Source organism: Vanessa atalanta, chromosome 3 (genome assembly GCF_905147765.1).
Source record: "Vanessa atalanta chromosome 3, ilVanAtal1.2, whole genome shotgun sequence".
NCBI lineage: Eukaryota > Metazoa > Arthropoda > Insecta > Lepidoptera > Nymphalidae > Vanessa > Vanessa atalanta.
In genome coordinates, this window is record NC_061873.1 from 7026916 (window position 1) to 7052586 (window position 25671).

At 33.8% G+C, this 25671-nt stretch overlaps 2 protein-coding genes across 9 annotated transcripts in view; one reads left to right on the top strand and one right to left on the bottom strand.

Annotated features, from left to right (window-relative positions):
- LOC125077224 overlaps positions 1-22759 on the bottom strand; it is a 48920-nt gene extending 26161 nt beyond the window's left edge. For 2 of the 8 annotated variants that reach the window (XM_047689100.1, XM_047689098.1), the window contains exons 1-2: positions 22439-22759; positions 10501-10623 (exon numbers count right to left, since the gene is read on the bottom strand). In XM_047689100.1, the coding sequence (XP_047545056.1) occupies positions 10501-10529 (29 nt within the window). In that variant the 5' untranslated portion in view covers positions 10530-10623; positions 22439-22759. Of the gene's footprint in view, positions 1-1740; positions 2348-10500; positions 10624-22438 lie in introns of those variants that run through there. The other 6 variants (XM_047689095.1, XM_047689094.1, XM_047689096.1 and 3 more) reach the window with 6 other exon arrangements.
- Positions 22760-23725: 966 nt separating this feature from the next.
- Positions 23726-25448, top strand: LOC125077210 (pyruvate kinase-like). The gene has a single exon (XM_047689070.1). The coding sequence runs from the start codon at positions 23751-23753 to the stop codon at positions 25446-25448; it is 1698 nt and encodes a 565-aa protein (XP_047545026.1). The 5' UTR covers positions 23726-23750.
- The last annotated feature ends 223 nt before the right edge of the window (positions 25449-25671 follow it).

Here is a 25671-nt window from a genome sequence, read left to right on the forward strand (position 1 = left end):
TATATTGAAACTCCTTGAGAGTAGGATCGACTCGTATGCCGTGACGGAAAACGGCTGTGGGCTCTCTCATGCCCCTCTCCGCCTTTTATCTTTTCGCTCTCTACTCCCTTTATGTGCGTAATGCGTATACACACACTACTTCATTTTTACATATATCATATTATAATAACAAATATGTAGTAATATATTCATTTCATTAACGATTAACTTAATCAATTATATTACTATTACTTAAAATTTCATAGTAATTTTTTGTTCATGAAACTCAATAAATACAATACAGTATAATGAAAATTTTCGAATGTGATTAAAATGTCCGCTGATTAAATGTTGATTGCCGTTTTGTTACGGCATTGCATTGGCGGTAATATCTGTTAAGTGCGAGTCTGACTCTTACACTGTGTTCTGTACAATATTGAAAAGTGACAATAAATATTTCCGAGAAATTAAATTGTAGTTTATCACTTTGATCAGTGCCAACTTTCACAAAGTAATCGAAGTGACATTTATACAACAAGATAAACGTATATAAATAGGTATGATTGTTTAGAAGACCATTTTCGTCATATTTCATTATATTACGAAATATTATAAACACTTTACGATGCATATTTTCAAGAAACAACTAATGATAAATAAATACAATTTCTTTCAATCAAGCATTAAAAAATATTACTATAAATAAAGTATAGTCCAAGATCGAACCGGTGACTTTCACATTGCTAGGCGGTACTTTGTCCATTGAGCTATTGAAGCTTAATGTTTATTTCATAATATGATGTTTGACCATGGGCAACGACGTCATGTTACTTTACAGACACCAGTTTTAATAGTTTATTTTTTACCATATATGGTGAACAAAAAGTATGAGCCAGACTGTGGAAAGCTGCAATCGATTGTAGACCTTGACATACGACAGAATAGACACAAAAATTTGAGGGTCGCATAATCATTCTTTATAAAATTCTATTGTTACTATTGTATTAAAAGAGTATCTTATAATATAATATAATATAGTACATCGATCGCTATATATTTCTTTGAGTTTAGACAAAACTTAAATAAAAAAAAAAACTTCTTATAAATCAATCAATCAGTTTCCTTACCTGAACATAATCATTAAACTGTAACTCTCGATCCTATCCTATACATGATTTTTTTTTTTAAGAGGTGCTACTTGGTCTTTTTTTTCGTGTGTGTTCTTTAATAACCTAAGAATCTCTCAAGTGAGGAATTTACTCCTTTGTGAATATTACTCCATCCGTACTGACTTACTTCTAATTTAAAGGAATCCCTTTCTCAATTAAAATAATAAAATCTACCACTACGGGTGGAATACTATATTTTCTTAAATAAACTAAAGAATGAAAGAGAAAATCTGTTTAGAAATGAACACCGACAACAAAACTTTTAGTTTAAGTCTACGTGCAGATCAACCTTTGAAATTGGTATTAAGTTTTTTTTATATATATCCATATGTAAGGGAGGGTTATGGAATAATTAAAAACCATTCTACGTTCTTAATTTATAGAGAATGTTAACTCGTACAAAATCAAAGATCCTTAAGCATGTTAGTAAGCATGTAGCTTAAATTTTTTATATTAAACTACATTAAATCAATTTCAAATACATTTCAAGTACCTAAATCGCAAAAAAAATGCATGTGCAGTTCGTTAAGGGTCATATTGCGTTTTTCAAATACCACGCGACTTATCAAGTTGCTCGCTTACTCATATTTACCTTGAAAACGTATTAACGACAGCCACATCTATATCATAAAAAAAATCTGCGAGTCCCTCAACCTCAGAATCCGGTGTAAGCGAGGGAGGTAGAGTGGCCGTCGGTGAGGCTCCATCGGCAGAGTGACCCGCGCAGTTGAAGAGCACAGGTTCCGCCTGCACCATGGGCAACATGGTTTATCTCCAAAAACTTACACTACCACAGTTATCACAACGAAAACCTCCATAAATAAACTTGATACACAATTTATATCTGCATCCAAATACACACTGCATTGCGCCACGCTTGCCGCGACGCTGTGATCCGAGCAGATTTCTGATTGAACGCAATTTTAGTAGTTTTTAGTTATTTAATGTCACTGAATGTTGATTTGCAATATTAAATAATTAAAACTTGCAACCACTTTATTACGCAGCTAATAAAGTGTTGTATAATTGTAATTTCCTATCGATACCCGTGCGAAACGTTCGCTACAAAACGACGATGAAAGTCAACTGAAAGACGAGACATACATATACATACATCCTTGTCTACTTCACAAATTATCAACACGGCGCTGTGCGGCGCGGCAGCAGCAACGCGATACGACACGCAATGACGACGGCGCGGGGCGTCTGCTGCGAACTGGCTGAAGTCTGAACCATATCGCTGCTGTAGTCACACCCACGTCATTTCCATCCAAGCGAAACTCTCTCGATCTCGCTCGCTGACGCGACAGCTAAACTACGCTGTGACGATTAAAACCGAAGGTAAACGAAAGAATATTATTGGAATTCAGATAAACAAATTTATCTATCAACTAACCATCTATTAAATGTAAACTATATAATTAATCAAAGAAAGGTTGATTGCCGACGAGTACTTAGTACAGAAAAAGCTGAGTTTAGAAAATGTTCATAAGTATTACGCAACCCTTCGTATTCCCATTAAATAATATTACTAAGCTTAATCCTGTTCCAAAACATCCGTTATCGTATTTACTAAAGGTAACCAGTCTCTACGTAACGAATGCGAAGCTAGCTATGGGTAGATATCTATAGACATGAAAGTGAAATGGAACAGTATTCGTGTCAAGTGCACAATTTAGATAACAAGGTCAACGGATTGCATAACTTATTTTAGTATTATTGCTCATTCGAGATTCTTTTATTTATTAAATTGTATAATTAGTACGAAAGCAAAATTATTCGATACATTTTGAAAAACTAAAATTCTTCAAAATGACCCTCTAGATTTTTTTTTATTATGTTTTTATATTATTGACAATTTAGTTGGAATTTAGTTTTATTTACAGTAATTAAAATGTGCTTCTTTTTAAACTCAACAAATATAATATTTTACTTTCACTCTGAATTAAATTAAATAATAATATATATTTTTATTATGAAATAAAAGTAGCAACGTAAACAAAGTGTAACGAATAAAGAAGTAGTAGAGGAAGAGCAAGCACGCGCGGCGTGTGCAGATATCGGTGCAGGCGGCCCCGCGGATCTGTGTCAGTGGGTCACGGCAATGACGTGGCACACGGCCGCGGCGAGCCGCGCACTTCATTCTAATTCCGCTTCGCCGGTGTCTTCTCACTACTAGCTATTTACACCCTAATATGTTAACCTGTCAAATTGACACGTCGACGAACAGCTACGACATACGACGTTACGATCCTAACAAAGCTTCAATTGACAATGACCAACTAAAAGGCGACCTTGTATTCACGTAACAGAAAATAATATCAGATTTGTAAATCAATGTGAATCACTTGAGAAATTGTTGAAATATAAAGCATGAAAGAAGCTACTTATTTTAATAATTATTGCCCTGATATTTCATTTCTTATCTTATCAACGTGAAGCAATCTTTATAAAAGTTGTGACAACAATTTCAATAGTCAAAGATATTTTTTTAAAAATACAGTTATTGTCTCACATTAATTTTATTATTAAAAATATTTTAGCGTTACGACACTAATACCAAAGAATGAGTTCTTGTCTCCGGGGAAAATCCTTAATATAATGCAATGAAATGACTGATGAGAATAAGTGGTAAGCATATTGTTATGGGACCAAGTGTTAAAAGAATAACAAAATCAATCTTCTTAGATAACAGCGTATACACATTTTTTTAATAGCTAAAATGAACTGCAGCCCATATATTTATCAACTGTAGACCGTTTGAAATTGTAAGATTCAAGAAGTAAAATAAAAGAACAGTACAAAAGAAAGGATTTCCTTGTACATATCCTGTATTCTGCGTCATAAAAGAATATTATAAACAGTTATTTATGACGACGTCACTTATCATTGCTTGTCAATACCGTTTCACAACTCATGATTGCGTTAGCGCTGCTTCGTTGAAACAGTTGATTCCATGAATAAAACAACCACGATCAAAAGTATTCAATTAGTCATTGGTATTTCTATATGCCTAAACTAAATTAAATGCATCGTTCACTCATTTTGTTACTGGTTCAGGAAAAAAAATTGGAACAAGGGCAAAACAAATATGTTCTATTTTCAAAATTTTCCGCCATAATTCTGCGTAAATATATTGTTCATATAATTTGTTTTGTACTTTTAAGTTTGAACAATACATGATTATAATTAAATATGCGTACATAAGTATAGTTATTAAAGATAAATAATACATATTACTGAGACTACAATTACGTTCGAATTGGTCATATTCCAAAATTGATTAAGTATTGCTTAAAATTGTCTATGGATAAGTCTATGATCTAAAAAATGACACAGCTGTCATATTACAAAGTTTCATTAAAATGTTAATTGTGTTTTTTGTTTCGAGCGCAGAGCGGTAATGTTATAAGGAACTGTAAAAACGTTGATATATAAAGATCCCTTTGTATCCAGGCATGTAAAATACTTATTGCATACACGTGAATGTTACAGTTTCAGGACAAAATAAAGTAGAATTGTTGTGAGTTTCAACTATGAAGGTAGCTTTACACGTGTCGTAACACAGGGTGCAACACGCCTACACCTTTGCTCCGATTGGCGTGCCCTCTCCGTACTTATGCACCCATCTCTGAGATTGCTTCTTTTTGTAGTGAAATTGGAAATTATAGCATAAATATAATTCAAATTTCGTACAAAGAGATTTTGATTACAATGTGCATAATATACATCAAATAAATAACGTTCATACGGTTATTATTATCGTAAAATCTGATTTGCTTCCTAGAATAACAACGAATATTTGGAATCCAAACAGTATTAAACCAATCCATATAAAAAGCATTACAAAAATATTTAAATTTGAAAAAATCAATATCTTACGTCACATTGTCACCCACTCATATCAGTTCAATCAAAGGTAGAAAATATTTTAACTCGTCGTTTCTAAAAATCTTAAAATATTCTGTCTACTAAAAAAGTTCATTTAAAATCGTTATTTTTTTATTTCCTCTTACACTTAAACGAACTCCATAGATTTATCATAACCTCCTGAAACGTCCTTGTTTCAAAATTTGCATTTAGTATATTGTAGCAATGTGTTCGCCGTCGCATATCATTTAAATGATGTTTCGAAGAGCTCAGTACCTACATGGATACGTTTTAATCTAACTTTAAATTAATCAATACATTTTCAAACATAACCTCTACTACATTCAACTACAACTTAAAAAAAACCCGTAGATTTTCTGTAAAGCAAAACTTAAATAATAATATGTTTGAATTACCAAAGCAATATTTTAACTAAGAATTATTTGTATTAAAATTCTTAAAATCCATTGAAAATTCTCCCGTCTTTAATGCTAGTTTATTTTCGTCATTTAAAATGAAAACCGAATTACCGAACACAATTTTTAAAAGAAAAAAAAAATGGTTTAGAATTCCGATCGATTTAAAAACGAAATGTCGTAGGTTTAAATTTAGGATAGGGAAGTTTTTAGATACAATATATATCGGATAGATGATAGTAAGACTCTTGATAGTGATTTCAATATATTCCAATGTTTATTGAAACATTTACTATTATTTGCGAATATTTACTGTGAGCTTGTTGCATCGATAGGATACATTATTCTATAACAAAGTAGACATTTTATGTATCCGCCAATTCGCAATGAATAAATAATTCCGAATTCCGCTTTTTAATAAAATGATGAACAGTTATTTAACCAGTCGGTGGGTCTGTAAAGGGCTATTTTTTTGCAATAAATAGCAGTTTCCCGATTGAGCTGATGCAATTATAATATTTTACATCAAAACTCATTAAAACATTTAAAGTAAACATCGGGCAACAGATATACATATATAACCTACGAAACAGCAATTACTTTCCCATGAGTGCACGATAGGTTTTTTTATAAAAGCCTGTCGTGAGGTTGATAAAAATAAGACCGTCGTAAATTGTAGACAATAATAATATTCGCGTACTCGCATTGACCACTGAGTTTTCATGTGATTGATTTATATTTATAATACATTTCGTTCTCTGCAGTTAAGTAGAATATCGCGAGGGAACCTGCACCTGTTGGAAGAAAATCTGCCCCATAGGTACCTTATGTACCAATATGCCATGTATGCACCCATCTGCATCGAAACTACGCGGTGGAACAAGTCACCACCCCAAGAGAAGAGAGACCTTTGACTAATTTCCCTTTAACTTTAACTACTTAAATTAAAAAAATGTATGTGAATACATATTATGTATTACATGAAACACAAAATATTTAATATTCTGTATTTCATGTAGCAATAAACAAAACATCCGTGCATTCTTAAAGCTGTATTATATTATATGTATTTTGCTTGGAAAATTAGTATCATAAGTATTGCTTCTATTATTGTGAAGTAAAAGGTATTGTTTTATAATAATTTCAACGCGAAACCTTATTATTTCATAACGGGTGAATGATATATAAATTACCATAAGGGCTTGTGTTGTTTACGTGTTCCTAACAAAAGTAAGAGGCGAGCTTGTCGAGAAGAATCCTAGCAAATGCGTTGTTGCGTCACGTGGGCGGGCGGATCGATCAGGCAGGCGGTACGGCGAGCGCGTGCGCGAACACGACACGATCTCAATTATCGACCGCTAACTTTTCACCCAACACTTTTGGGGCAGGTTAGGCCTATGCTCTGGGGTCAAGGTCACGGTCCTTTTTCCCGCTGAAATACTGTTCTATAACTAATACACACAACTTAAAACTAAATTGTAGAAATGATTATTTCGATTAAATATACATAAAATTATATTAAATATTTAATTATTTTTTTGATTATTTACTTAAAGTAAAATTCTAGTGAAATTATTATATGCGTAACTATTAAATTATTATGATTATAATGGTATGTCTCGTGTTACTTACACTTTTTGCTTTGAGCAAAGTTCTTCGTACCTAAGCTAGTTCGTTGAACTTTCATTTTATACGCATAAGTAAAAGTGTAGCACTTGGATCATAGCGATAGAATACGATAACTACTAATAAACTTAGATAATTAAGGCAAAATCTAATATAAATTCGATTGAAAAATATTTGTTATTTTAGACCTAAATCTGTTATATTCCTCCGGGAGATGTTTCGTAACGCATAAGTTCAATGTATGAATGAAAGGTTACAGGGTGAAAGGCAAAATAGTTTTCAGAATCTTAAGCACACGAAGGTCACCGATAGACGGGAAATAGAAAAATTAATCTATACTTTTATAGTAATAATAATACAACATATAATATATTTATTTATTCATATAATGATTGATTAGCATTTCCACAATATTAACATACTTTTTTTAAGGTTATTTTAACATATCTGTTAGTGGTTGCAATAAGCATTATCTAAAATCTATTTCTATAAAATATATATTACAACCTACTAATGCTTGAATATAAAACATATGTAGCATAGAGTAAACAATTAACTTTACATTTGAAGATTGTATCGTATCGATAGTGGGCTAGCCACTTCTATATATATTCATTATACATACATATATAGTATCGTATTGAATATATAATAATATAAGCGTAGCCAAATTTAATTTCATTTGAGCACCACTTTTGTTAAAATCAAACTAGTGATACATAAAAAATTGGTTGTGCGGTCTTTTGACTAGTAAGGTAGGACTTAATCATTTCAAGCCCACGCTAATGACTGAGACAATTAAAATTATACATAGATTTTAATAGTGTTCTAAAAATGTCATAATTGTTTTGTAAAAATTATTTTTCATACACGACTTCTAATTTAGTACGCAATATCTTTTGCCAACGCCAACATAGATATGAAATTTTCTGGAGTCGTCCAATATCAATCTAGAAATCCGATTAACAAAAATAAAATGCTAATTATATTAGCTCGTTTCAGTGACTTGAACTTGAAGTCACTGAAACATAAAGTCGTTTTGTGGCAAAAGCTTTTAATTAAGTAATTTTAAATATATATATTTGGAATAACCGCGTGGTCTTCTATGGAGACTGTTCTACTGCAACACAAAAATTTGATAACATGGCACGACTGACTTTTGAAGTTATGTCCGAATTATTTTTTTCGCTGGCTTTAACTGTGGAGGAAACAATCGTGAAGGATTCCGTATGTCTTTGTCTTCTCGAAAACATTAGCCTCATACTCTCGGAGGCTGATTAAAAATAACCTTGAAATCACTGTTTACCATTTATACTAAAAAGCTTTGACAAACTAGGGTAACACTGTATGTAACAAAAATTTGCACAGAGGCCTTCATCGCCTTCTTTATTACTCGAGGAATGAATTTAAAAAGTAGTTTAATCCTAATTTACTCCATCAGAAATATCATCAAAATCGGTAAAGAGGTTTAGCCATGAAATTTATAATATTAAGTGCGTATAATTATATAAGTATTGATATTATATTATTTTTTTTCAAATGTAAGTTTGTAACAAAATGTGTATTATATGACAAGTACACCCTAATAAATCTTAGTTAATTGATAATGAATAGTTACTAATACATAAAACAGTAACAGACTCAAGGTAAACAGCGATGCTTTGACTGGTTTCTACTACGAAGAGGGGACCATCACAGGGTCGGTAGGGCATTTGTCATCGTGGACTCGTGTTTTATCACATAGAATACGTAGGTAGCACTATGTAACTGCTATTGATAAATATATAAACCAAATTATGACGTCATATCAATAAAGACAGTTTCCACGATATTTACAAATTTAAATTTTAAAACCCGACACAAAATGAGGAATGTTTGCATAGTAGTTCTAAAAAATAAACGAAACAGCCAATTTTTAGTTGGATTTGAATAAATTTATCTATTCTAAAAAGCATAATATATTATAGTCAGTTGTGTTATTCTTTAAGAAACACCTTAAGATAACCTAATAGAATACAGTACCGACGCCTCAATCGCCGAATGGGTCAAGATCAAACCTGCGACTTTCACATAGCTAGGCAGTCAGTTTATTAATGTGCTATTAAGTTATAATGTTGCCTAGCAAAATAAGGAAAGTCGAAGACACTCGTTTTCCTTAAACCAAATAAATGCGCAGGAGAAGTGCGCGTAAGCGATAGCAGCAGTAATGGCAGCGAGAGCGGGTTTCCTTGGTTGCGAATTGATCGCAACATTACCGTTTCGAGGTATAAAGAGGCACTGGTGTCGTCATGGCGACCGCCAATCGCTGATGCCGTCACAGTGTCGCCGCGCTTACTAACATAGTTCAATAGCTTCTGATTTCAAGATATATCTAAAGCCAACGTATTAACTTGTTTACCTGTTTCAATCCTACCCATGTCAATCATGCACCCGTCAGTTCAGGCAAAGGCCAAGAGTTTTTAATTTTTTTCTTGTTTAACAAAAGTTTTCAAACCGAACAAATACGAAGTATCACTGTTTAGGGGTAGAATAATTCGTAGTACGACTTTCGCACTAAAAAATCAAACACATCTTACGAAGTGGAGTTTCAACTTAAACGGTATTCCAAAAAACTTATGCAACTCAACTTACTCTTAGACTAATAAGAATTCTTAAGAAAATGCTTTTCTACACCTACACATATACACCTACATATATATATATATATATATATATATATATATCAAATGCACAATATATATATATATATATATATTGTGCATTTGATATACTAGAATATTATTTACACGTTTTTCATAAAAAAATATACTATTTTTCATTGATTAAAATTAATTGCAAAACTTTTGTTTCCGGCAAGCGAAGCGAACAGATAGTTTGCTATATAAAATTATTAGAATATCCAACAATTTATATTCAATCGCAGTCTAATCATATTACACAGTAGTTTAGTTTACCATAATTCTATTATGTTTCAACTTTAGTATGGCGAATTGAATGAGAAACATCAATTTGAGAGTCACCAATATTTTACAACTTACATCCCTACTTGCATTATAATGTTAAAATCTTTGTGTTAGTTTCTCCATGTACGCAGCAACAAATAAAACAAATTAATTTTTCCAAATAATTTATAGACTACAGAGTGACATGGTTTTTTTACCCTACAAAAATACGAACGTAATAGAGAAACAACGAATACTAGTGATATTATAAACTGGCTTTACGTACAAAACAAATATATACTAATTTTTTTTTCAGTCCCCCTCTTTATAAACCCTTCTAACGAAAAACCAGAAAATACACAGATATTTAAGATAACTTACAACCCTGAATAAAAGCCAGGGTAGATTTCAATCCCTTGAAAGTTATTAAAAATCTTTAAAAAGCTGAAAAACTACAATACTACGGGTATTATTAACTTATAGAAAATGACTAATTACCTTGCATTTTCGCCAGATAGCACTTGCATAAATGTTGCATTGATGTGAAAGGCGCCATTCAGCGCCGTACTCCGACGCTCCGTGGCTATGAATAATTAGTAAACGTACTCCTCGCAAATGTATCTGTAACAAGAAGTCATAAGTCAAAATAGGGCAGCGACACATTATGTTCGCTTATGTGTTAAACAATGTTAGACTAAATTAATAATTCAGACAATATACCACAAAGTGAGGTTTTGTGAAGACCCGTCTGGCCAGCCACTAATCAAGGAATCTAATGCCAAACTGCATTGCTATCTTTTAATGAGTGACCAAAACAGTATCATAACAAGTACAAGGGATATAATATCTTAGATCCCGTGGTTGGCGGCACGTTGACTGTGAACTGGTAACGACTAACGGTAGACTCCTTGCGATGCAAATGTTTGTGAAGGTAAAGATTATTATTCAATATTATTTTATTTTTGTTTCTTATTTTATTAATTGTAATTATAAAGTTTGTTTTCAAAATAAATAAATCGTAGCAATATCTTGTTGAATTTTCTAGTACCTATTCACATTTCAAATACCCTCATGGACGTATAAAGAAGGCTAAGTAACATGTGATGTATCCTCATTAAGAGCTGGTCATCTATAACAGTTTATATAATTAAAAAAGGAGCACTGTAACTTTCTTTAATTTCAGAGTTTCATTGCTCTTTCAGATTATCAGCTATTTTTACAGTCGCAAGATAGACAGAGCGAGTCGCAAGATCAATTGCTGTATTTGTTGATTTTAGTAATTATCTTTAAGTGAGTAATTTCTTCTAATAAAATAAACCTAATAGATTGATATATTGGATAAACATTACTTAATTAATTTAAGTATTATAACTGAATCTCGGCGAACTCAAGCCTTGCGAGCTGTAACTGACTGAAAATGGTAATGTTACCAATTTTAAGTGGCTCAATCATTACGAGGTTTCAAATCATTTTCCGCAGTTGTTATATTTATTGGCAAACTGACTTGTTTCCCTGTTTCAATCTGGAAAGGGCATTCTGGATAGGGCAAGGTCGGTCATATAGGAATAATGGCGAAAGACAACAGCTTTATTGTGTAAACTGTGCTATGACGTCGTATTTCAATTCAATTCTTCTCAGGCCCAAAGCCGTAAAAAGGTAGAATGCGACTGGAACACACTTCTCTGCTATCTGCATATCTGCTACAAGACCTATACTTTAAACTTATCATCCGTCTAATTTATATTGATATTGAGACGTAAAGCAGAATAATGTCCAAAGACAATTTCGTCGTATCCGAGATGAAAGTGGAAGATAAGATGACAGGACTTATAGTAAAGGATTAGTAATATTATATGGATATCATTTTCTATAAAGGTATGATCTACTCTCTCTCTATCTAATTTGTAGAAACAGGCAAAATGGCAGCGTAACTAGGGTTATCAGGTCTAAAAACCGAATAGCTGGAGAGACTATAAGTTTAACTTGAAATATAAAACGTCCGGATACGATTTTTTATTTAAAACCAGGCTCTTTAATCACTTACAAGAAAATTAATAGTTCGTATTCCTTCAAAATTGAATTGTAAAACTCTTTACATCAAATGCTTTTAATTAAAGTATTTTGCTTAATGTAAAACGCTTACCAAAATCCGAAGGCCGAACACCTTCTCTATTCCTAAATGTCTACCCAGCTTTATCAACCTGGCCTAACAATACTTTACGTAACGGGTATTTTAGAAAAGATTGTGCTCCCTTTGGTCTCATACATTAGAGATAGTTTTGTTTTAATACATGATAACATTCGGTCGCGCTAAGCAGCACTAGTTTTGAAATAACTTATCTATTTTCCAATTAAAGTTCTGGAGTAGCCTGCACCCTCATCAAAATTAACCAGTACTCGACAGTGTTTGTATGGAATAAACTTGGAAGATTAGTAAAACAAAGAAGTATATTACTATCTAGCATGAGGGGTCATATGCATTTTTAGAAGAATATAATCTCTTGCCTGATTTTTATCGAAACTTTAAAGTATTAAAGTATGCCCAGAATTTAGACAAAAAAAATAGAGTGCGTAGAATTGGTGGATAAATCAAAGGTAAAATTCCAATCCTTGTTTGCGAGGCAGAGTTGGGATACTACCTACAGTTAAATAAAAAATATAATTATGTCGTGCTGCGTCGTAAGAAAATTATCAAAACACAGTAGCAAATTTAAATAGGAAATATTTAAGGGCGAAATTGTTGAACGTTTGATGTTTGAAGTTGCCAAGAGAACCCATTTCACGGCATAAAAGGGTTTCAATAGAAAGTGATATTCATCACAAAATTAGTTCTCACAAAATTCTCATTTTCATATATATATATATATTTGTTTTTCGATAACTCTAACTGTTAATTTAACAATTTTATGTTTATTGATATTCATTGCAATTTTGAAAATTTATAAAAACTAGCCATTAGAATAGGTCAAATATCTATAAACCACTTATAAAAATATTTAGTTGCGACTTGTTACCAAGTGCCTATCGCTCAACGACACAAAACAAAAATAATTATAATACTATGTAATTGAATATAGAGTACTTTTGTCACAGTATTACTTAACATTGTTCGAGATAATTATATAACGTTAACTACTTAAGGTCACCCGTATCAAACAATCTCTCGTTCCAGAGTTCGATCTTTATGTTTGCACTACCAAAGCAGGTCTAATATTCGATAGGACGTAAATAGTTTAAGTTAACTAACACTTTTTCGAAAGAGTACTTTGTCCATCTTAATATATTTCGTACTTAATTTGAGAGGTTATTTGAAAAATCACAGAGAAGTAATCTCAAAACTGATGATGTTTCATGTATACATGAAACTACCCTCATAATGTCCTGTAACAGTTTAGGCTGGCTTTGTGTAGTAGCGAAAAAAACTTAAGAAAAAAGCAAACCAATGCCGTAATTGCGGCCAACATGACGCTTTTACAATAGTACTTCACGTATTTAATAATTTTTTTTCCGTGCAGTGACGGAGTAAGAATACAATTCACTGCCCCTCTCTCTCCCATGGGTGTCGTAAGAGGCGACTAAGGGACATCTGAGCGACCATCTGCTCATCTGGTGGTAGGATGTCAATCATCCGCCTGGCTTGTTACCACCGTACGCATGGTGAAACACTCGTGAAGTGGCTGCTTGCAGCCGCGTTTCGAGATCAGCCGGCGTACAGCCAGTGCCCGAGCGCGCATTGTCGCGATAAGTGTTGGTCCGGTGGATGTTGCTGTTGAACCAATGCTGGAGGAAAGTATATTGACCCGCCGGTCAGGGAGACCCGTAGAAACGGTTGTTCCGCTGGCCGCCCGTGGCAGAGTACAGGGGCCCAAGCGTTCCTAACCAGCTCGCGAGGCTGCCCCACCAGGCCACGCATAATCCCGGTGTGGACCGTCGTGCCGGTTGGTGACCGGACGGTGGGGTCCCGGCGGCCACTACCGGGAGGGTTCGGGGGCCCTTCCGCCCGGCGGGTCGGTTTATTTTCTCTTCTGGCAACTTATTGGGGAAACACAGCTCCACACTTTGACCGTCCTTATCGTGGCAACGCATCGCTCGCTTCACGTCTCTTCCTCTTTTTTCCCCCTATCCATGACAGTGCATAAAAGAAATGACGGTCGTACAGCGGTGCACACCCCCACCATTCCCACGCTGTTTGAGGTTGAGTTCGTTAACATCCGTGGACTCCACGCTAACCTCAATGCTGTCCACCACCATCTCGAGACAGCACGGCCAGCAATGTTGTTTCTGACGGAGACTCAAATACTCCGTCCTGTCGATACCAGCTACCTTAATTATCCCGGCTACATGCTTGAAGAATCCTTCAAAGCGAAAGCCGGAGTATGCTTGTTCGTCAGGACGGATGTTTGTTGTCACCGTCTGCGCTGCTTGGAGGACCCTTCCTTCTCCCTGTTGGTGGTACGTGTGGACTTGGTTCGTCAGAGTCGGGTCTACGTGTGCCTCTACAGATCCCACAATGGTGACTTGGAGACAAGCCGACTATTTGACCATCTTAGTCGGGTGGCAGATGCTGCGCAAGAGCAGTTTCCTAACGCGGAACTGGTGTTTTTGGGGGACTTTAACGCTCACCATGAATCATGGTTGAAGTCCTCCAAAACTGACCATGCAGGAAGGACTGCCCATGCTTTCGCTCTCACGCATGACTTGACCCAGTTGGTTGATCAGCCCACCAGGATCCCAGACATTGACGGGCAAGCGCCTTCCCTACTGGACCTTCTGCTGACTAGCCACCCGGTGGAATATCAGGTTGAGGTTCGGGCTCCACTTGGTTCTTCGGATCACTGCCTGATATCTACCAAAGTGCCACAGGCCAAGCTGCCGCCACCAACGGTAAGCAAACGTCGCATTTGGCACTATAAGTCGGCAGATTGGGACGGTTTGCGCGATTACTATGCGTCAGTCCCTTGGAAGGAGCGTTGCTTCAGTGAGAATGACCCGACAGCTAGCGCCGCTGCTATTGCTGGTGAGATCCTGTTGGGGATGGAATACTACATTCCTAACTCAGACCTCGCCAGTAAGGGTACGCGTAACCGTTGGTTCACTCGCGAATGTGCCGATGCTGTGTCTTCTAAGCAGGCGGCTTATCGCGCGTGGATCAATGGCTGCGTTAGTGGGGCATCTAACATTGACTCACTGAAAGCAACCTACAATAAAACTTCCAAGTCTTGTAGGAAGGCATACACAAGAGCGGATGCACAGCGCATTGCGCGGTTTGGCCATGACCTTATTTCACAACCTAGAGGCTCCCGTAGCTTCTGGCGTCTGACCAAATCTGTGCAAAGCAATTTCTGTCAACCTTCGCTGCCACCGCTCAGGTATCCGGACGGATCGCTAGCTCACAGTCCGCAGGAGAAAGCTGATCTTCTGGCAAAACTCTTTGCGGATAATTCCGTAATCAATGATTGTAGTGCGCTGCCACCAACAATTCCTTCATGTGGCTACACGATGCCTGACATCAAAATCAGGCAACGTGATGTACGTGCAGAGCTACAATCACTTGATGTGCGGAAAGCTAGCGGTCCCGATGGAATACCAGCCATAGTGCTGATGAAGTGTGCAGCGGAGCTGTCTCCTGTGTTAACGCGCCTGTTCCAGCTGTCTCTTTCTACAGGATGTGTGCCGGATTCTTGGAGAGAAGCTAATGTGCAAGCGGTTCCCAAAAAAGGGGATCGATCTGACCCGGCAAATTATCGGCCAATAGCTATCACCTCAGTTCTTTGTAAGGTGATGGAACGGATCTTAAACAACCAACTGATCCATTACCTAGAAGATCACTGTCTAATTAATGATCGTCAGTACGGGTTTCGACCAAAACGGTCCTCAGGTGATCTTCTAGCGTACGTAACACACCTCTGGGGTGAAGCTATCGATAAGCGTGGAGAGTCGTTGGCCGTCAGCCTCGATATCTCCAAGGCTTTCGACAGAGTCTGGCACAGAAGTCTTCTCTCCAAGCTGCCGGCATACGGTCTGCCGGTTCAGCTCTGCACCTGGATTGCTAGCTTCCTACACAAGCGCAGCCTTCGCGTTCTAGTTGATGGTTGCGCTTCAAAATCCCATGTAGTGAATGCTGGAGTCCCCCAGGGGTCTGTGATATCCCCCACGCTCTTTCTTCTGCATATCAATGATATGCTCTCTCTCGGGAACATACATTGCTATGCAGATGACAGTACAGTGCACGGGGGATACCACGGACGCGCAGCGGCTGGACGGGCGGAAACTGAGGAGAGACGGAGGGATCTTGTTGTTGAGCTCGATAGGACGTTAGGACTCATCGCCAAATGGGGCTCTGACAATCTTGTTGAGTTTAACGCCAAGAAAACACAGGTGTGCGCTCTCACAGCGAAAAAGTCACCATTTTCCCCTCCTCCTTCCCTCTGTGGCACCACGCTGGAGATACATAGCAAAGTCGCCATACTGGGAATCGACGTTCGGTGCGACCTCAATCCAAGGGATCACATCGAGGCTGTTATAAAAACAGCCTCACGTAAACTCGGAGTCCTGAACAAGGTGCGGCGTTTTTTCACGCCTGCTCAACTGCTCCTGCTGTATAAAACACAGGTACGGTCCTGCGTTGAATATTGCTCGCACCTCTGGGATGGCTCCGCTAAGTACCTACTGGAGGCCTTGGATCGGTTGCAGCGACGTGCGGTTCGCATTATTGGCGATGTAAAGGTCACCAACACCCTCGAGCCTTTACAATTGCGTCGAGAGATAGCGGCACTCAGCGCTTTCTATCGAATGTGTCACGGCGAGTGCTCAGAGGAACTATTCTCCCTTATTCCTGCTTCCCCTTTCCTTCACAAGTCCACGCGTGCTGGTTCTCGATGTCACCGCCTAACTGTGACATCAATTCCATCGCGTACAAAGAAATTTGGCAACTCTTTTCTTTGTCGCACTTCCAAAACATGGAATTCTTTACCAGCGCACGTATTCCCCTCCTCTTATGACCTGGGTTCCTTCAAGCGAGGCGTGAAGAGGCATCTTGCGGGCCGGCAAGGCGGGGGCGGCTAGAGCAGATCACCTTTCCCAACTGCACTAGCCGTCGTCGCGTTTGGACTCTGCTACCACTTACCATCAGGTGGAGCAGAGTCATTTGCCCTCCCGGGCAATAAAAAAAAAAAAAAAAAAAAAAATTCGACGACTATCAATCTTTGTAATCATTGAAAAATAAAATAAATTTAAATACACGTAATATATTCGCCGATAAATACTTAGTTATTTACTATAAATCAGATTGGGATAGGACAATGGACGACAATGCTGTCTACAATCTTGAACAATTGTAGCTGTCATACAAAATAAGTAATATCATTTTAATCTTAACCAGCTGTATGATTAATCAATTTCTTTATTTCTTGTAATTGTCGCTATATTTATTCAATTTAAATCTTTAACTACTTAAATTTTATTTAACTTAGAAAGAAAAATCACGTGTGTCTAGTAATAATTTGTGACATATTTTAGTAATCGATGCAATACAAAAACTAAATCAGAAATAGCATGAAAATTAAATTGAAGGTTAATTAGTTATGCAAGCGATACCGATGTAACGGTATCGTTATAGCTAGTATTAAACTGAATGATACACCAATACGTTCCGAATTTTGCGCTTACAATGTTACAAGTCTGTAATCAAGTTATTTAAACGTTTAAAATATTTCAAGGTAGTCATAAAAATACTAACCGGTTTCATTAGAAAAGTGAAGTTTGAATCTATTTAATAAAAATAGTTAATAAAATATTAAATTTTATAATAAACTTGGAATATGACATGATAATAATTAAAAATACGTAAGGTATTGCAGTACCTTATGCGGGTTTTAACATTGTAAAGATTGTTATAAAATACATTGTTATAGTCGTTATAAAAATATTGTTAAATAAAACATGCACCTATTCAAAAGAAAGTCGAGCTTACACTTCATAAGAATATACATAATATACCACATTTACAATTCACAAAGTCCCAAGTAATTATATTGTATGAAAGGGTAAAAGTATCAAGGCGCGGCGCTATTTTAGTTGTGAAAATAATTTTATGTTAGCCATGTAATAACTCTGTAATGTTATTGTAAAATATATTACCTTTTCACGATGAATAAATAAAAAAATTATTACGTAAACTTTACTTTTCATGACAAATTTAGCCCTTATGCCAATTGTAACTAATAACTGACCTTGCTTGTGACAAACAATTTAGACGACAATTTCTCAGTAATTTTAGACTGATAATAGAATTCGAAATACGAGTCATCATACTATACTCAATTACAAACAAATTCATGTTAACATTATCAGGAATATCTTAACATTATTTGAATTAAGAAACAAGATTTTCCTTCATCAATATAGTGTAGACTGGAAAAGTCTTGCTGTTTATAGTTCACATTGAAATTATCAAATTTCATGATTCGAGCCTGGAGCTGAATCCACATTCATAAATTATGCAACATCTATTATTTAAAGGTAGAGTTGCAGCAAAATTAATTTTGGTCACAAAAAAATATTTGCTGTTTGAAAAAGGTGACCCTTTTTTTCAATAATTGAGACTGTTATCTTTGACAATGTTAATAAACTATCATAGTAACACTATCAATACGATTCACTATACGATTTTAATGTCAAAATTAATGTTATCTATATCTTTATCAATAGTTATCGAAATCACTATTTAACTGAAGATTACACAACTGCATATATTAACTAAGGAATTGAAATATGTACATTAATATAAAAAAACAACTATATTTTCTGGTATAAAATAAATCTAAATCATATCCATGATTAGAATAAAAATATTTTATAAAACTATACAGCCAATAGTTTATTAAATTATAGGGGGTGAATACCACCACATTTTAAAGTAGTATACCACTACTCATAAATTGATTGATTAGTTTGTAAGGAGGACAAATAATATGGTTTTGTGAATCCATTCTTTATATTTGAACCGATAATGTTATTTGATAACATACTACATGGAAGAATTTATTACAAATCTAATTAAATATAAAAGAATTAACTTTTAATTATTTGTTTGTAATTTAAGAATGGTCATTGTCGTCATTAATTACTATGCTTTGATACATAAATTATTACAAACATATTATATTTTTTTCTTTTTTCAATTAAACAACAATTGATTTTATCTATTGGTTGAACAAACATAATGTAATATAACACTATCTAATATTAGATTTAGAAAGCATATGAAATAGTCTGATCAGAAAAATAATATCAGATTAATAACAACTGTAATTATTATTAAATTTATCGCAAGGTTGGCGAATAATGTGCATAGACTTTTTTGTTCTCTTTTACTTATATCTTCTATCTTTTACTTATAAAGTAAATTTGGTTAACTTGAGTTTGATCAGCATAAGAAGTTAATTGGGTTCTATGAAAGAAAAATAATTAAAGCATTTTGGATGAAATGAAAATAAATGTTAGTGATGAGTTGGCTTTTGGCATTATAAGAAATTATTTTTATTATTATTATTATTATTATTCTCAATTTGCAGATTCCAAATGCTTGATTCAAACTCCATTAAAATGTCAAATGCCAACAATGCATTGTACATGGCCAACAAAAAATGGGTTTAAATTAAAATTGACATAATTACTATTTTAACATATAATTATTATTAATACAATATAAACAAAGGTGTGAAAAACCTGATACTTTTATCAAGTGATACATATTCAGGCTCAAGCTCCTAGTTATAAGGTTTTAACCTTTATGTAAATCATTGCTCTTATAAGGCTACAGAACTAATTGATTAATGTTCTAGTTTTAAGTTAAATTAATTACAAAGTACTTTTAATGATGATATTCATATATATATTTAAAGAAAAAAGAATGATGCTTACACATTTAAGATATTTATAATATATTTTTGTATTTAAAAGAGTAAATAGGTTGTTTGGAAGAAGTGGTTAATTAGCCATTATTCCCCTCTTGTATTACACATTAATTAGTTGTAAGTATTTCCTGTAGTATGAAAATAGTTGAAAGATTTGACACACATATAAAATTAAACAAACATGTGTCATAACAATCTACTTACTTAAACTTTGAAAGCATTTATAAAAATGAATCTATATATCTAACACCTCAAAATAATTATTAAATTAACAATCTAAAAGCACACATATACACACATAAGAAAAAAATATTAAAACCCTTGTGTTGGCAACACATATTAGTGCGAAAAGATTCTGTAATCACTAGTTAGTTGACAAAAATCAATTTATATAGACAAATATGAACCTTCACATCATGAAGAATTCTAGCCATAGAAATTGCCATAGTCAATTGCCATGCCCACTATTAGAAAAACTCACCATGACACTTATTGAATGTTAATTTTTTTATTGATTATAATCACTTTAATAATAATGTGACTAACCATATCCATCCTTAACTCATAATGCATCCTTTTAAATTCAAGTGACTAACCATATAAAAAATAAAATGACAAAAAATATTTTCATTGTGTTTTCTTTTGGAGAAAATTCTTTTTATCAATTACCTACCTACTTCTACCTCATATTTAATATAATATTACAATTACCTATCCTAAATAATTGACTATTGCAAAAGAATATTAAAAGTAATACTGTGAAGCTTACTAAATTGCACAATAATCAAAAAAAAGTCTCATTTGTAAATATATTTTTTTGCATTAGATGAACTATCAATGAAGGATTTTTATGGGATATATAACTTGATGGTATAACTACTAAGGATAGAGGAGGAGAAGAAATAAGCATGAATGTCAATCAAGCCGACAAACTGTACTGATAATTTATCAATGAAAAGCACTTGATTCTGTACTTATCCTGCAAATAAAATTTAATGAAAGCAAAGGACACTGCTTAATCACTACATAGGATTACTACATAGTAGATGTAGTAATCCTATGTAGTGATCCCCTCACTGCTGTCTGGGTATGTTTAGATCTTTAAAACTAATTTTGATGCAGTTTGTTAAAGTGATTATAGAGGAAGGTTTATATGTATAATACATGTAGAATAAAGTAGAGAAACATTGATAATTTTATAGGTTTCTAATGTGATGTCATAATTAAACACATTTTTTTGCACTTAGATTACAAATACTGGCAAACCCTACGAGATCAAAATAGTGTACAGTATTGTACACCTTAATAATATTTTCGAAGATATTATAGATTTAAATTGCAGGAACATAGCAGTTTGTATTGTCTAATGACAAAAAGCTATAAATGTTGTATATAAAGACATGCTGTGGTATATTTAGTATCATCATGGCATCGGAGCGAAGCCAGGTGGGTACTAGTTATATATAAACAAATATGTATTGAAGTTTTAAAATATAATAATTAATAATTGTAGTTACAAAATAATCACATTATTAATATTAAGAAGAGGATAATAACATATTTTATTTAACTATAATGTAACTGTTGGTTTGTAGACATTATGAATTTAGAAATTGATATTCATTGCTTTTTTTACAAATATAAATCTGTGATGTTTATATAAGTACCAAATCATTGTTTATAAAGTAAAAAAGTTTGAAAAGTGTTGCTACATTATCCATAATGAAGATACATTAATAATAATGAAGATGAAATTCACTATGTACATAAGCATGTAAATGTAAGTTGCTTAAAACGATTGATATTTAAATATTTATTTAATATTACTTGCAATAAAATTAGTGTAAAAACCTATCTTACAAGTTCAACTTACACACAAATTAGATTCAAACATGAATTTCATTGCTTGTCAATATTTTTTATTAATACTGCCAGGTATACATAATTTACATTTGAATGTAAAATTTCATCCCATATTATTTTATCTTTATGTTATTTTGTATCTTTGTCAAAAAATTACGTTTTATTTTTATAAAACATTGTTTTCAAAATAAAGTGTAATTTGAAATTTATAACAATAACTTGTTATCATAAAAACCTTATGATGATTTTTTAACAAAATAACCAAATAGATTCGACATAAATTTGATTTGTAGTATATAATATCTTCAAATATATACTTTTCTCTATAAGAAGTAGTAAAATTATAGGCATCAATCAGTAGATAGTGAACAGCTCGCACAATGACGTCATTACATTGACAGTCAATAAAACACAGTAAACAAAACTAAGCTCAAACTTTATTATGGAGCTATTTTATCCATAGGAAACAACGACTGATAAGTTTGTTGTAAATTTTATCGTATTGCTTAACATTATGTTTTTAGAACAAATGATAAATACCAATGTTTCAGGGCTAACTGCGACCAGTAGTTGACAGCAAAACTAAATAACATGGCGGCATCTTCTTGCAGCCGGTCTAAAAGGGCTTATAAATATTTTGTACATAAAACACTTACCAAAACTTTTGAAGATTTAGATATAAATTTTCACAAAATCCAACTTAACATAGTCCAATGGGAAATAAATAAGTTCATATCAGACACCAATGGTAAAATGACGTAACATTCTCAACCTTCACGGTCGCACAGTACAAACGGCAGGTACAAGAAAGTTACTTTAGAGAAAACACAGTGACCACTTTTTCACAAGCTTTTCACTAAACACTTTATTTACAAATAACACCTTTGACAATAACAATCATTTAAAGAGTTTGACAAAATAAACTAACGCGTTTTATTATTCTGCCAAAGAACAAACGTGACACGCAGTCAAGCAACCTCGTTCATAATTTTTTAATTTTTCACAACCCGCGGCGTGTTATCTTCACTACAATAAATCGGATACTCGTACAAAAATATTTTGAATTTAATTTTTTATTATTTGTAATAATTTCATTGTCACGGGCAACGAACAATTCCTGGCGCATTTAAATTAAGTGAATACTTTTGTATAATAAAATATTTGCAAATATTTACAAAATCTTATTGATATATTTTTAAATGAATCCACTGAAAAGTATTATGTAGACCGTATAGTTCAAAAGCAAATTAAACAAACAAGTTAATGTTATAAAAACATTTTATACAATTGTTAAACTATTTTATAAATATATTATTAATAAGAAACATTTACGTTACGGGATGCTTGATGGAAAATAATTATAATTATGATAAATCTATAGACAAATATAGAGTAAAATAAATAAATATAAAATTTTATTTAAAATAAAAATAAAATAAATTATACAATGTAATTTATAAATTACACCGAGGTGCTTACGGCGGTGAAAACCGGATAGTGGCGTCGTGTCGGTTGCCGTCTGGGCAATGGGCATATGAGTCGGTCTTAACCTTAAGGCGTGCAAATGTACGTTCAATCTAAAAGCCTCGCTTTGATTTAAAATGCCAATCCTATTAAAGCCAACTAAACAAGATTCATACAAAGAAGGTAAAATCAGCAAACATTTAGTTGCATCTAACAACTCATCAACCTAAATACAATTACTAGGGTATGGCGCGGGCTGAATAGATAAGACATAAGAAAGAAATTCAATTCAAGGAATATACAAAACTCCCACGAAATTCAAGTCATAGTTTGACATATTTTTGTCAAATCGAAACAAATGCTCATGACAAATATTGTATTATTGTGAAAAATTAGTTTTTTTTTTTTACAAATATTGTGAAGTGGTGCAATTATAATATTTTATACCGATTTAAATGGTTATAGAATAATTTATTAAAGCATTTTTTCAATATATAGTACAAAATGGCCTTACCTTGGCACATTCCTCTCGAAGCAGTTTCTAGTTTAAAAGAAAACGAACGCTCCATTGAGTCCTCACAATTATTACATTATTGCAATTTAAATATTCATAAAAATCCCTGCGAAGAACTTCAAACAGGTCTTATGTGTGAAATAGGCATGAATAATAAAGAACCATCGGTTATACAAAGACTTATTGCTTCGGGTATGACTGTAGCACGATTAAATTTACGAGATTTAGAACCCGATGCTAGCGCACAATTAATTCAAAGTATACGGCAGGCTGTGTTTAATTACAGTACAGAACTTGATTACGTTTATCCTTTAGCATTAATCGTTGACGTAAGAGGTCCTGATATAGTAACCGGTGATCTGAAAGGTGGGCCCCGCACTATGATTGAGCTAGTCCAAAATGAGACTATTAGACTAACAACAGATCCAAGTTGGCGAGAATGTGGTACGGTAGACTGTTTATTCATCGGATATGATCATTTAACCGAATTACATCCGAATGATATTATCTATATTGATAGTTTAACATCTGGAAAAATAAAGTTGTCTGTATTGGAAGTCGGAGATGATTCTATTGAATGTAATATTTTAAGTGGTGGGACAATTGGGGCTAAAATGACGGTGAGAATATCTAAAGTTCCAAACGATGTCGATATAAACAATAAAATAAATCATGAAAACTTTGACTTAATATCGTCCGACTCGTCACAACAACCTTTTGAGTACATGGAAGATCAAATAGCTTGGGCAGTAGCTTTTGACATCGATGCTGTTTTAGTACCTAATGCTCAAAACTCTCAAGATATACGTTATGTCAGAAACATTCTTTCCGAAAAAGGAAAACATATTCTCGTGTTTGCATGTATAGATTCAGTTATGGGTCTAGATAATATTGATGTTTTGCTGTCAGAAGCTGATGGTATTTACATTGATAAATGCGTTTTGAGTACAGATTTACCTGTAGAAAAAATATTTATTGCTCAAAAAGTTATATTAGCAAAATGCAATTATGCTGGAAAACCTTGTATATGTAAGGCTGTTATAAATGAACAAATTCCTACTCTGTGTGTAACTGATATTGCTAACCTCGTTTTGGACGGTGCTGATGTTCTTTCTTTGGAATTACACTATGATTCACCTCTCAAGAAGTTTTCTCCTTCATTCGATGCCTTTCGTATGGCAGAACATTGCATAGCGGCTGCAGCTGTTATTTGCAGACAAGCTGAGAGTATACTTTGGCAACCAAAAACTTACGGCAATTTAAAACTAATGCAAAATACACTCGAAGAACCTTCCAAAGCTGTATGTGTAAGTGCAGTAGAGTTAGCTATGCGTTCTCGAGCGGTTGTTATAATTTGTTTAACAAATTCTGGACGAACTGCAAAAATACTTTCGCATGGGAAACCAACTTGTCCTATAGTAGCAGTGACGAGATCTTGTCATACCGCAAGACAACTACGATTTTGGAGAGGTATACGAGCAATGCACTACTTTGAAGATGCTAAAAATACTTGGATTTTAGAAGTTGAATCACGCATACACTCAGCTCTTGATTATTGCAAAGCAAAAAGGATGTTATGTGCAGGTGACGCTTATGTTGTAGTAACAAGTTTGCGTCGAGGTGTTGGATATTGTGATTCTGTTAGACTTTTATATGCTAGTGCCCGTGATACTGTATTTGTAGAATAATTTTGAAATTTTGTTTAGTATTTTCATGTTTTAATGAATTTTTGAAATAAATCTTTTATTATCTGTCACCTGTTAAAAATAATACAATATTTGTAATCATATCTAAAATTATATTTGGTTAATTACACCTAGCCTAGTTGGCAACATAAGCGCAAATGATTAAAAAATGGTAACGAACAATTATAATATCAAAAAAATAATATAAAATGGTTCTCCTTGCCAA